This window comes from Hemibagrus wyckioides, linkage group LG27 (genome assembly GCF_019097595.1).
Source record: "Hemibagrus wyckioides isolate EC202008001 linkage group LG27, SWU_Hwy_1.0, whole genome shotgun sequence".
Classification (NCBI taxonomy): domain Eukaryota; kingdom Metazoa; phylum Chordata; class Actinopteri; order Siluriformes; family Bagridae; genus Hemibagrus; species Hemibagrus wyckioides.
The window spans coordinates 6,303,378-6,317,496 of NC_080736.1; the positions used below are offsets into that span (position 1 = coordinate 6,303,378).

Sequence of the window (14,119 nt, forward strand, 5' to 3'; positions counted from 1 at the left end):
TAGTCACACCAGCAATCCTTTTGCTCCGTACTCCACCTTTTCCGTTTAGTTCACAGCTTTGAACACTGTAGTATTGAAGCTTTTGCTGCCCACAAACTAACAGTTGACTGTAGTCCACCACTAATTAGCCTATAAGGGCGTGTGTGTGTGTGTGCATGCGTATGTTTATGTTATATAATGTGGTTACTCACCAGGCTGCCACAAAGGGTGTACAGCCACTGCACAGTCTCATTATGGTTTATAACTCCATTCATCCCATCCACGAACAGCATGATTTGGCTCAAAGCTGCAGCACAACACAAACACACACACAGAGCAAATCTTACTAAAGCGCCTTCTTTTTATTTTTTCCTTCCAAGTTCCAGTAACCATAGAGAAGTCGAAGGTGGGAAGTTCATCAGCAAGGACCGGGCTTCATTTTGGAGGATGTACAGATTTGTACTAAAAGCTGTTTGTTGTTCCAGAATAAACTTCCTGTCCCGGCACCCACGCCAAAATAACGACGTTGCAGATTACATGAGGTTACAGATCTAAAGGCTAAAACAGCACAGCGTTTATATGCACTAGACATGAACCCTGGACAGTACAGATGGACTGGAGGCCAAGTTAAAGTAGCATGTAGGGTAGAGAGCTTACACTTTGCACATCGCAGCATGCTTTATATCTGCTATTTTATGTCAGGAGATAAAAATTCTTAGCCGGAAACAAAAGCAGAATTAAAGGACAAAAAAGCTTTTATTATTAATTATTGTTGCATGGATGTTATTTCTTTAGCTTCATATGCGTTTGAAAATATCTAAGCAATATGAAATATAACATAAAACCATTGTATATGGTTTGCATATTGACCAGGATATCATGATTTTAGGTAGTGTATAAAACTTGTAAAGAAAATAACCCTGGGCAAAACAATATGTTTTTCTGTCATTCATTCATTAATTAAACAACATTTTACTCCCTCTACCTTCAGAAAATATTTAGCCAAATTTTTTAGTTAAATAAAATAATTTGTGCAAGCCGAGCGTTAAATTAATACGATTTTTCATCATGTATCTAGGATATGTGCATCCCGAAAGACAAAAATTTGACTCTTAGCCACACCCACTCACCCATTTGATCCTTAGCCACACCCACACAAAGAACAAAAATATCTAATTCAAGCACTTCTCAATATTCATACTTCTTATTATAGCCTTACCGTTTGATATGTAGATTATTTTGTTTTTTTAATGTGAAAAATATTTGGGATTTTTTGGTTTTCAGTTGCAAAATCTCCCACCTCGAAGAATGTAGTTCTGGTAGTTGTGGTCTGCCTCTACACCCACTTTTATAAAGCAGGTCAAGCCATCAGAATTCACAAACTCTGGTACCAGGTCCTTATCATCCTGTAAGACAAATGAAAAGAAACTATTCGCATGTTTGTTTTAATGGTCTGGGATTCACTCTAATGTACTGTGTGCAATACCTTTTGACAAAATAATCCAATCATACATTAATCCATTGATTGACAAATTATTAATCAATAAAATTTTAATAGAAATTCTATACTCGTGTTTGAAAAAGTGATGTGGACATTCATGCATGGCACTGTAAATAATAAGAATATTAAATACCAAGATGTTCATACATTAGTGCAATATGTAAGGATAAACTTATTTTGTTTTTATCCTATAATTGGCACATTTCAGCATTTAACGATCCCCGAACACAGACCACAGTCTCACACGGCTGATGCGGGCTTCATCAGTCAAAAGTCTTGTAGCTGTAATTGCACAAAACCTTCAAACAAACATTCCCTACAAGTACAAGTGCCAAAACAAGTGACAACTCATTAAACATTGTTGGCATGTAATAAAAGAAACAAGCTATACTACAGTTCTTTAAGATCATGACATCATTTATCTTGTCAGTTTCACGAAGTCAGCTCGTTGTGTACTCACCTGAAACAGTTGCTTTAACGAGAAAAGTGAACGCCGCAGTTCAGGCCCTTGGGAGTTGTACAATTTCTCTGCGAGAGAAAGAACAAAAGTGTTGATACGATATCCAGTGAACCATCAAATAGGTCAACGAGTCTTTCACTGAAAAACCAGGATCTGTTATTTCAGCCCTGCATTCCATTGACTTACTGAACAACAGAAACAGGTCTTTACCTCATTAAAGAGGAAGAAATGGTGGACTGAGATCAATAGGCTACCAACCAGATGCGTTAAAACTAAACTGTACATGCGAGTGTTCCTGGTTTTCAAGTGTCATTAGGTGTAAATGTATTGAAATGACACAAAAATTGTTGAATAGGTTTGTCCGTACTGTCAATTTTAATGTACATAGGGCTAGTTATAGATATAAACAGGCTAGAAGCCTAAGCCTACACTCTCTGTAAAAAAAAAAAGAAAAGATAAATAAAAAATAAGTAGAATTTTTGGCCACCTATTTTGTTGTTAAGCTGGGGCTGAAATATTTCTATATTGAAGACGATACTAGAAGCAAGTAGACTAAGCTTAATGGAGCTTTGCACCATTTTCTTAAAAAGGCATCTCATTAAGGACAGGACAGGGCAGGGCTGTGAAAGTGACAAACCTGTCCTTTAATGCCACCCAAGTCAAGACAGAAAACCTAGGAACCTAGCTCTTTTGAGTTCGTAATAATTAACAATGTTGTTGTTTGTTCTTTCGGCTTAACACCGGATGCCCTTCCTGACACAACCCTTCCATTTAACCCAGGCTTGGGACCGGCACGGAGAGTTAACTTTTCAATGGCTGGGTTAGCGCCCTAACGCCCAGGGGAATCCAACCCGGGCCACGGCAATGAGAGCGGGGGATCCTGCCACTGGACCACCAGGAGGCTTTGTAATAATTCACCTGAAATTACTTTACTCATGCAAATACAACATTTTTGTATTCATTTCATTCATAATGCACTTTTATGATTTTTATTTAACTTTCTTATACTAACTGGCAATCTTGACATGGAAGAAGCATCATGAACAAGGTGCACACGACACCACAAAATCCAAGGCCTTAAAATTAACGGTGTTCAAGTGAATCCGCTCACTTATTCATACAAGTTGCTTTGTAATTGAACGTAAAACAAAAATTAAAAAGAAAAGAAAAAACCCACAAGCACATTAAACTGGTAATCCACACAAGCTGGGACTTGAGGCCTGTTGTGCTTTCTACTATGAGACAGATTTACAGTTCCACTACTTTTCTTTTCACTGGAACTCTTCTCCCTTGATATTACACAATGCCAAAGAGCAAACGTGTTCTGGCTGAACCATGCAACATGGGCCATAAGAACAATAATGTCCAAGAACAGCACAGGCAATACCTGCAGTGATAAGAAACTCCTAAACATTCTTCCTGGGCTTGTTTAAGCAGAGCAGCTTAATGCTAGTAAAGCCTTTATCCAAGAGAGGAAGACATTCAAGGCCAGTTTATTATGCAGGAATTTTGACCTCCAGTTTGATCATGTTAAGCCTGTGAATATAATTTTATTAATTCACTAAATAGCTTCTTATTGCATCATTATTCTTTGGTTTGTGCAGGTGGGCTATTTGAAAGCAAGAACATTTAATGATCCACTGAAACTTTGCTAGAGACTAGTCCACACCAGTACAGGCAATTGTGAATTCACCAGCACCTTTAGTATGTTTCCCTGTCATAATGAGCAGGTTCCCTGAGTGTCTGAGCCATGATCTTTACTGTACATCATTTCTGCCATTTTTGTTTGTTCTGAGAACATCAACATAAAACACACTTGTACATCCAAGCACCTTATACTGACCACAGATCAACATCACTGGCCATAGCATAAGATTCACTTCATTTCCATCCTCATCACAGCGACTCCTCATGCGACACCACTCCTCATGAGACACCACTCCCATCAGGATAAAAAATTTACATAATGGGATAAAGGTGATCCAAATAAGTACAGATTGAAGGACACTTCCATTTAACTTTATCCACGTCATGCCAGCAAAACATCTCACACAGCGTAGCTGCTTATTCCATTACAATATGTTTCCTTTAAAACTGGAAGAAGGACAGATCACAATCCCACCCAGATATCTGCATGGTGGTGTAATGTAAACATAGTTTAGTTTGTTCACTACATGCACACATGTTTAACTTGGAAATAGGAAATCATAAACACAAGATCCTTTCCAGCCCAAACTTGTTCAATTGTCACCTTTTACTAGTTATGCTGAGAAGAAGCCTCTTGTACAGTGAGAACATTTTCATTAGCAGTTTAAGTCAGGTCACAACATGTATACTGAAGGCTTTTCATGAATAGGGGTATCAGTAAATTAAACTTGTTAAAAGCCACAAGCATCCAGACACAAGCAGCATCTTGAAAACATCTACAATGCACAAACAAGTTATATTAAATGACATGAATTGCTTTGCATTGTAAACATGTCAATCCAATTCACCATCTATTTAATTTATGGCCGTTTACATGTGTACATTACATATGATACTGTAACAACAAATCAACAATCAGTTGTGCTTTAAAAGGACAACAAATATACTTAAAATACTCCTGATTCATCTTTCATTGTATGCCAAATTTGTTTTCATGCTAAAATCTATGCAAATAGCCCAAAACAGTATCATACATTTTTGGTAAGTGGATTCCTAAAGGGTGAGCAACATCTTAGCTCGACTTCGCAAAAGGAGCTTTTTCTGATGTGATTTTCTCCCAGAAAACGTGGACTTTGTTTTGACGGACTGCTTTGACGACCAAGCAGCCTGGTGGTTTCTCATGACAGCCATGTGAGGTAATTACTGCCCCTGTGTGCACATTTGCACAGAAATAAGACGACTGTGAAAGAGAAGAGGAAGGAAAAGACAGAGAGAGAGAGAGACAGACAGAGAGGGAGAAAGAGATAGTCAGAGAGACAGAGAGAGACAGACGGAGGGAGAGAGAGAGAGAGAGAGAGAGAGAGAGAGAGACAGACAAAGCTGCTGTGTCTTTTCATAAAGGAAGGAAGAGGGTGATGTAGTACCACTCAGGCCTGTTAGATGATGATAACACACACACACACATAGAGAGAGAGAGAGACAGAAAGACAGAGACATTCAAATTGACCCAAAAGAAACCGAAAGCACAAACCCAGACATAACTTTGTACACACACCTTGTATCCACAGACAGCAGTAGCAGCAAGGGTGTTCACCCAGTCAGAATATTTTAGGCAAATTAACATGCAAAAAATAACCTGCACCGTCATTGTCTAAATTACGCAAGATGCAGCAATTCAATACGAAGAGTCATTTTGGGCCAATACTGGCCTGAGGCATGGGAGCAGCATTAAATCTCTTTAATACACTATATAGCCAAAAAGTTTGTGGATATCTGACCATCACACCTATGTGTGCTTTTTGAACATCCAAATTCACATTTAGTTCCCATTGTCTGTTATAATAATCTGCACTCTTTTGGAAAGGATTTTAGAATGTGACTGTCGGGATTTGTGCTCTTTCAGACACCAGGGCATTAGATGTCAGGCGAAGAGGACTGGGGTATAACCCGTGTTCTGCCTCCTGTGATGAGTATATACTTTTGGCCATATATTAGATGTTCTACCACTGTTGCACCTCTTATGTCTTCCCCCTAGCTACAGTTAAGATGGGACTCAGCTTATATTATTTTACAATTAACCGTTAACTCTAAAACAACTTAAACATTCTAAATAAAAAAAGTACATCAAAAATGGTGAAAGCGACATGCGCGTCATCTTGTCTTTCTTTAATCTGTTTATTTTAACACCGTTCTCTCACTACAGTGGGATTAAATATTTACCAAGTATTTCACCGAAAGCACATGCAGATTCCGTTAGCGACAATTAGTTACAAGGCTATTATAATTCTGTTTAACATTAATATTAAAACAATCACCTGCCTCGACTGGACTCATCTAGCAATTAATTCCAATTGGCTTCAGTCAGTGTGCAACATACACATGCATATAAATTTAATATGTAATTGGCCCGCCCTTTGCAGCCATAACAGCTTCAACTCTTCTGGGAAGGCTTTCCACAAGGTTTAGGAGTGTGTTATGGGAATTTTTGACCAGTCCTCTGGAAGTGCATTTGTGAGTTCAGGCACTGATGTTGGATGAGAAGGCCTGTCTCACAGTCTCTGCTCTAATTCATCCCAAAGCTATTCTATCGGGTTGAGGTCAGGACTCTGTTCAGGCCAGTCAAGTTCCTCCACACCAAACTCACTCATCCATGTCTTTATGGACCTTGCTTTGTGCACTGGTGTGCAGTCATGTTAGAACAGGAAGGGGTCATCCCCAAACTGTTCCCACAAAGTTGGGAGCATGAAATTGTCCAAAATGTCTTGGTATGCTGAAGCATTAAGAGTTCCTTTCACTGGAACTAAGGGGCCAAACCCAACCCCTGAAATACAACACCTTAATTCAATGAATTGGAGGGGTGTCCCAAAACTTTTGGCCACATAGTTTATATAAAGGTGGGACTGGTGAACCCTGACCAAAAGTGTAGATATTTTTTTAACCACTGACTAAAAAAAACTCATTGTCTAAATCTGAAGCCTCACCAAGGGGTTTATCCAAAGCAGTCAGAGAACAAACAAGAAAGACAAACAGTTCCTACATACATCTTCTGCTCAGTGTTCTCATGGACTTTTCATAGGGTCCTGGATATTTATTGAACTGAATATTTGTGGTTGAGGAGAAAACTAGAACAGAAAAGAGAACGTGAGACAGTGGAAAAAAACAAAAAAAAAAATCACACAAGAACAACAAATTACAAACTTTTACAACCAAAGGGAATTCAAGAGCTTTCTTTAGCCAAACACACCAACTGTTTTGTTCGAGTCTAAACAGTTACACTGGAGGGATTTACCTTCACGACAAATAAAAAGGGTCATGTTACTAAAAGGAAATGCATGGGGAAAAAAAGAATGAAAAAGGAACAATAGGCATGTTTCCACCATAAATAAGAAGGAAAGTTTCTTCTCCTCAGGCAGAGAGTTCCCAGTTTGCAGAATTCGAGCCTTGCAATGTCCCAAATCTGTACAAGAACATTGGACAAGATCTTAATGTCTGGTCCTCGTTTTTAGTTACGTCCATTACAGCAGCTCAAAAGTTTGTGTTTCCTTTCCTGAAGCTATTCTATAAGAATTCGTAACTGCCTTCAGCTTGTGCATTAGCACAATACTGACTTTACATCAAGTATTTTATAATAATAATAATCATTTCGAACTCCTGATGATTGTAACACTGCTGATCTTATGTAACACCGTGAGGTCAGCCAACAAGGTGATAAGTAATGAAATGCTGAGAGATTAAGAAACAATAGAAGGTCACTTCCTACTAGGAAGCATGACTATGACTATGAGATAGCATGGAATCTACAAATCTCCACAGGATTTTACACACTTTAAGCTTTATACATCGAATTTTTAATACAGATTTGAATAGACTTCATTATGATGTGATGTGACTTGGAGGAGGTTTTACTAGACCTGCCTGATAAATCCGTCATATGTACAGATGTCAGTGATATACAGAGTATGGAAACGTGTGCATATCTATTTATATATTATCATATTGAGGTAGTTAACGGAAGGTGTGCTAGTAAGGTGCAGAAGTACCGATGATTGTGTAGTCTTAGTATATTAGCAGATTGCGCGGCTATATGTTAAAGTATAGAGTCTTTTTGCAGTAGTAGTTTGCAGTAAGTTAATACAGATTTTGTTGAGGATTCTGTAAGTAGAAACTGTTTTTCAACCTGCTCAGGTTCTGTACTGGATAATCCGGTACCGCCTGCCTGATGGTAGTTTGTTAAACAGGCTGTGTGCTGGGTGACTGGGGTCAGTTGTGATTTTGCAAGCCTTCCTCAGACATTATATGCGGTCGATGTCCTGTAAGGCTGCAAGTTTATTTCCAGTGGCGAGTTCAGTTGCTCTAACGACTCTCTGGAGGGCCTTTTCGGTCAAGTGCTGAGCAGCTGCCATACCAGACAGTTAGGTAAATTTGGCTAAATATAAAAGATCACTACAACTTCACTTTAGCTCACTTCATCTGTTCATGATCTTCTGTCCAAAAACTGTACAGTAAACACAGGAAGTACATCCAAATTTAAGTTGAAAGATGTCTACATCATATGCCTATATTGAGAGGATTATTTTGACTAGTCATTCCGTTTCAAGTCAGGAAACCTTTCCTGTATCTCTGCTCTAAAGTCTATCAGTTCATTGTCTACAAATCTCTGACACAGGATGTCGTTATAGTCATAAGTGAGAACAGAAGGGAAGGAAAAAGGCATGAATGCACTAAGACTGTAAATGAGTAAAGAGACCATTAACAAGTGGTTCGTATGCATGGAAAAATCAGTCAGGAATAAGCAGATTGTCACTGAGCTATGAAGCTTTTATTCAGCAAAACTATTTATATCTATCTTAATATAGGCAATTTTTTTGGTAAGGTGACATATAGGGTGAGCTGAGGTGGCTGTACATGAAGTTGACTTACACCGATCAGGCATAACATTATGACCAGTGAGAGGTGCCGTGAATAACACTGATTATCTCCTCATCATGGCACCTGTTAGGGGGTGGGATATATTAGGCAGCAAGTGAACATTTTGTCTTCAAAGTTGATGTGTTAGAAGCAGGAAAAATGGGCAAGTGTGAGGATTTGAGAGAGTCTGACAATTGTGATGGCTAGACCACTGGATCGGAGCATCTCCAAAACTGCAGCTCTTGTGGGGTGTTCCCGGTCTGCAGTGGTCAGTATCTATCAAAAGTGGTCCAAGGAAGGAACAGTGGTGAACCGGAGACAGGGTCATGGGCGGTCAAGGCTGATTGATGCACGTGGGGAGCGAAGGCTGGCCCGTGTGATCCGATCCAACAGCGAATCCAATGAACTACTGTTGCTCAAATTGCTGAAGAAGTTAATGCTGGTTCTGATAGATGCATATCTATATATGCATGATGGGTCAAGGCTGTTTAGGCAGCACAAGGTAGTCATAATGTTATGATCGGCGTATTTCTCCAAGGTCTCCTCATTACTAAGATACGATTTTAGTGTTATATCCATCTTCATTAATACTGAAAGTAAAAAACTACATTTATCCATATAATAAGACCCAATGGTTGCTAGCTCTGCTAATGAGAATCAAGGATCAAAGTACTCAGTAATCAGACTCTGCTTTTCAGTTCTGCAAACGTTAAAGTTTACTAAAGATTTTTCACTTAATAAAACACTTTTCTGATAGTTTTTTTTTTTAACCTGATAGGATATGAAAACACCAGTGTTTCCTCCTGCTGTGGTTAAACCTGTGCATTACAATAGAATATTACAATAACCTCAAAATAGGATGTGGCCTTTTGGTCAATGAAAACAGAGAAGGACACGTACATCAAGAGTATTTTGTCCTGTCCTCATTAAACATGTCTTTTTGACCGGAGGTCAGACAATAAAAAATAAAAATAACACATTTCAGTCGGCGGCCAAACAAACACACCGAAGTATTATTTCTTCTTTTGAATGCACACACACACACCACCTCCCTCCTGAAGCCAATTAAAACAAACAGGTTTGTTCTTTTACCAGAAACAAATCGACTGTGGAGAACAAGGAAGCACCTCTGACCTCTCAGTCTGAGCATTATTAACAACGTGCCCGTAACATGTCCAAAGGTTAATAGTAGGATCGTGAATTCAGGCCCAGACTTCACAAACCTTTTATGGGCACAATGTAGAGACTTAGAGAAAGAGTATTCTGCCGATGGCAGAGCAATCTAAATTATTCCCAGAATCTAAAACACATTTGGACATGTTCAACCAGCCCGGGTCTTTAAAAAGAGCCAGTGCACACCATCGTACATAAGCAGCTATAAATAACATCTTATCTCATCATCATCATTACAAAATTAAATTTAGCTCAGTTATAGATAGGGAAAAGAGTCACATTTAAAATGTACAAGAGACGGTGCTCAGAAATTAATGAATCGACTTAATAGGATTTCAATTATAGTTTAATTCAAAGCTAAAATTTAGTAAAAGGACTTGTGTAAATAATTCTAAACTATGAACAAAATCTTGGAAACATGTCAGCTGTTAAAAATAAAATAAAGCAGACAAGCAAGCAAGAGAAAAATAAATAAATAAATAAATAAATAAATAAATAAATAAATAAATAATAAACAAACATTCAACTTTCTGAATCACTTCTCAGTAAAGATGAGAACATTTTTACAATACTGAAAACTTCCCAATATTACAAACAAAATTCTCCAATAACTTTCATGGACATATTTCCCAATACAGTGACTACTCCAAAAAAAACCCCACTATGTCACAAATTTGTACAAAAGCTATCCGATCCTCCCTGAGCCCTTGGCAGATCACTTGAAGTGAACCCCTCCACTTTCCAGTAATCTCTGTGCAAGAAAACTAACTTCAGACCTGTACAATTAGTTAAACTGCTAAAGTATCGTCTAATGACAGAAGGTGACTCTAATCCATCTTAAGAAGCGGCTCTTGGCAATGCAATAGAGCAAACGTTGCTTATCAGCCTCGTGTGTTAGAGGTCACTCTGTGAGGCTAAGCGGTGAAGAAACAGATAACAGTGTCCAGCAGCTGGCCTCTGTGCTGCTGTTGGGCATCTGGATCGACTTATAGCCTCTCTGGTATTCAGGAATCGCTGATTGTTATCACCTACTGCCTTGTGCAGAGTACAAGCTCCTCGTCTATTAAAAAGCACACGTCTATGAAACCCACAGAGGGGCTGAAGGAGCAGCATGGGGCGAGTTTAAATAGGAGCAGGTGTATTGAGTCACCATGGGCATGAAGATTAACGAAGGTCAGATTCATAACAAGACTTTTTCTTTTATTTAGCGCAGTAGCCATGTGTGCTTACTGTGCACTCAGAGGTGAACAAATAATCCCACTTCAATTGTTCCGGTTTTCAATTAATTAAACAAATGATAGTAAATTAATATATTAAATCAATATACATTATCTTACATAGCGTTAATCTTATATTATCATCAATATATTGTAATATATAAAAAAGTCACCAGACCTACATTCATGATTTTTGCACATGTATTATAAAATAAGCACATTTAACATGCAGGTCATAAGCACTAACACAGTGCAATATAATATAACAAGCACCAAGTCATCTAAATAATGAATAAGATAAGATTTCAAATAAGGTATGGTATTAAAAATAAAGGAATGACCTTTAAGATAAGAATAAACTCTAACAAACATCCATCCATCGTCTATACCCGATTTATTCCTAATTAGGGTCAGGAGGGTCTGCTGGAGCCTATCCCAGCACACATTGGGCGAAAGGCAAGGGTACACCCTGGACAGGTCGCCAGTCCATCACAGGGCCACACATATAGACAGACAACCACACACACCTCACACTCACTCCTATGAGCAATTTAGAATTACCAATCAACCTAATGTACATGTTTTTGGACTGTGGGAGGAAACCTGCCCAGGGTGTACCCCTGCCTTTTGCCCAATGTGTGCTGGGAAATGCTCCAGCAGATCCCCGTGACCCTAATTAGGAATAAAGCGGGTATAGAAAATGGATGGATGGATGGATGCTTTAGCCATTTTCATTTTTTGCCTTCTATGTTGTGTTGACAAATAGGCATATATGGACGGGTTAACAAAAATCGACTCTACTAATTGTGATAAATTAGTGGAAATCAGGTAGAAACATTCCCTAATACAGAGTTCTCTTTCAAATCTAAAACGGATAACATTTACTGAGAGTACAACAACTTGGATAAGCCTGAAAGCTAAATCCAGGGAGTTTTTGTGTGATTACATGGCAGCATGCAGGACTCGGCCAAAAGCACTACAGCATGTAAGAATGTAGCGAACACTGCCAGTACTTTAAATTCTGATAAGAGATTCGGCCCGTGCTTTCATTTTTGACCCCTTAACTCAGCTAACATTATGAGCCAAGCATGCCTGACTTCTTCATGAAGTAAACCGAGGTCACACTTCCACTTCATCAGCTTTAAAATATGAAGAATACAGCAGCAGTTCCAAGATCGCCGTTTTGTCCATTCTGAGTCACGATCAGATGATAATTTGTAGGAGTTGTGAAGAATTTATAGTACTCACTGAATGAAATGCTTGGAGATTAATAACATATCAGGAATGTAAGCATCAAGGTCAAGGGTTTGTGAGTAATAAACAGGCACGTGGGAATTCTTGGAAACTTGTATACATCATCATATATCTAACTTTAAAAACAGAGCACCTGCCATTAAAAAAAGAATCTCGTGTTGAAAGGACGCAGGGATTTTCCTCAGTATTTCTGTTCTGATAACCTTTAACCCTTCATGGCTTGAACCTAATTAGTCAGTAGACTCGGCATCAGCAGTATGAACACTGTTACATATGAAGCCTTCCAAGAGCAAATATACTTAGCAATCTAAAGAAATCTAAAATATCAGGCAAAGAGAACAACGCAATACTGATATACAGGAATATTTAGAGGTGTACAAGACTACATTTTTGTTAAAGAATTGATTCAGTAGTTTGGGCAAAAACTTGACTGAATCCTGACTGTAAAACATTTGATAACCTATTCAATTGTCCATTAATTAAAGTAAAAAAGATCATGGCCCTTTTAATTATTATTTTTATTTCTTTTTTTTTTTTAACATAATTTAATTTTAGGGCAGCACGGTGGCTTAGTGGTTAGCACTGTTGCCTCACAGCAAGAAGGTCTTGGGTTTGAATCCTGGGTTCGAACAGGCAGGGGCCTTTCTGTGTGGAGTTTGCACGTTCTCCCTCGTGCCTGCGTGGGTTTACTCCGGGTACTCCGGTTTCCTCCCACAGTCCAAAAACATGTACATTAGGTTGTTTGGTAATTCTAAATTGCCCATAGGAGTGAGTGTGTGTGGTTGTCTGTCTATATGTGGACCTGCGATGGACTGGCAACCTGTCCAGGGTGTATTCCTGCCTTTCGCCCAATGTGCGCTGGGATAGGCTCCAGCAGATCCCCGTGACCCTAATTAGGAATCAAGCGGGTATAGACAATGGATAATTTCATTTTATAAGAAAATTCAGGACATTATTTAAATGTGCAATTCCTATTAAAGCCCAAAAATCCATCTGCTGTGGACTGTTTTTTGCTTCAGACTTGGCACTCACCTGGATTCACCCTCAAAGTGCCTTAGAGCAGCCTATGACGTGACAGACACAGACAAATTTGTGTGTTGCATCTCTGAGAAAGGCTTTCCAAAAAAATTCCCAGATGAGGGGGAAAAAAAAAAGAAAGGGGAGGGTGTGCATCACTACAAAGAGGCACCAAAATAATAACACAAACAGAAATCCCGAGAGAGAATCCTGTGTACCAAGACGTAGAGTCAGAGCAGAGGAGGAATGGAAAAAGGCTTTGGGACATAAGCTAAAGTTAGGGTGACTGAAGTGCCCAGTCAATAGCTGGGAATTAAAGAAAGATCACAAAATCCAGGGTAACTACACAAATATCAACCATGCACTCTATTTCTGACAAACATCTGAAGGTTGGGAAAACAAGAGAAAATTCAGACTGTTAGCCGTCTGCTAATTTAGCTTCTCACTCACACTCGCACACACCCTCCAATAAGCTGGCATGCCTGTGTTAAATTGCCCTCATCCATGAGGACTGACCATGCAATGCAACAAAGCAAAACCTTAAACTGTAGAGTTAAAGCTCATATCAGCAAAGACAACGAATCCATTACAGCCTCTCAAGACTACAAACGTACTTAAGGAACGAAACCAGACGAGTCCCTGAAACAAGAAAACACGTCTCGAGGGAAGAACTGTAGGCATCAGATAGGCATCAGCGGCCCTGAGCAACTCATTGTAAGGATTCTTGAATAATTACCCTCTTTAACAAAAATGCCTTGGCAGATTCATGACATTTTACAGAGCTGAATTCTCAGAAGTCAGAAGGTGTTGATTTAATTAAATTTTCTGTAACAGCAGCTCTGACAACGATGTTGCGCATAATACAAAGCACAGCACTCTTTGTGATTGGTCACACAATCTAAGCCTAATGATAAACGAATAAAAATGGCTAATTTTCTGTAAGAAAAGTATTTTCCTTTCCGC

The 14,119-nt window shown here is 38.9% G+C and overlaps 1 protein-coding gene across 10 annotated transcripts in view; it reads right to left on the reverse strand.

Moving 5' to 3' along the window:
• The window catches only part of fhod1 (formin homology 2 domain containing 1), a 54,586-nt gene that overhangs the window by 28,699 nt on the left and 11,768 nt on the right, over nt 1-14,119 (reverse strand). For all 10 annotated transcript variants that reach the window (XM_058381332.1, XM_058381326.1, XM_058381330.1 and 7 more), the window contains exons 4-6: nt 1,941-2,008; nt 1,280-1,385; nt 192-286 (exon numbers count right to left, since the gene is read on the reverse strand). In XM_058381332.1, the coding sequence (XP_058237315.1) occupies nt 192-286; nt 1,280-1,385; nt 1,941-2,008 (269 nt within the window). The remainder of the gene's footprint in view (nt 1-191; nt 287-1,279; nt 1,386-1,940; nt 2,009-14,119) is intronic.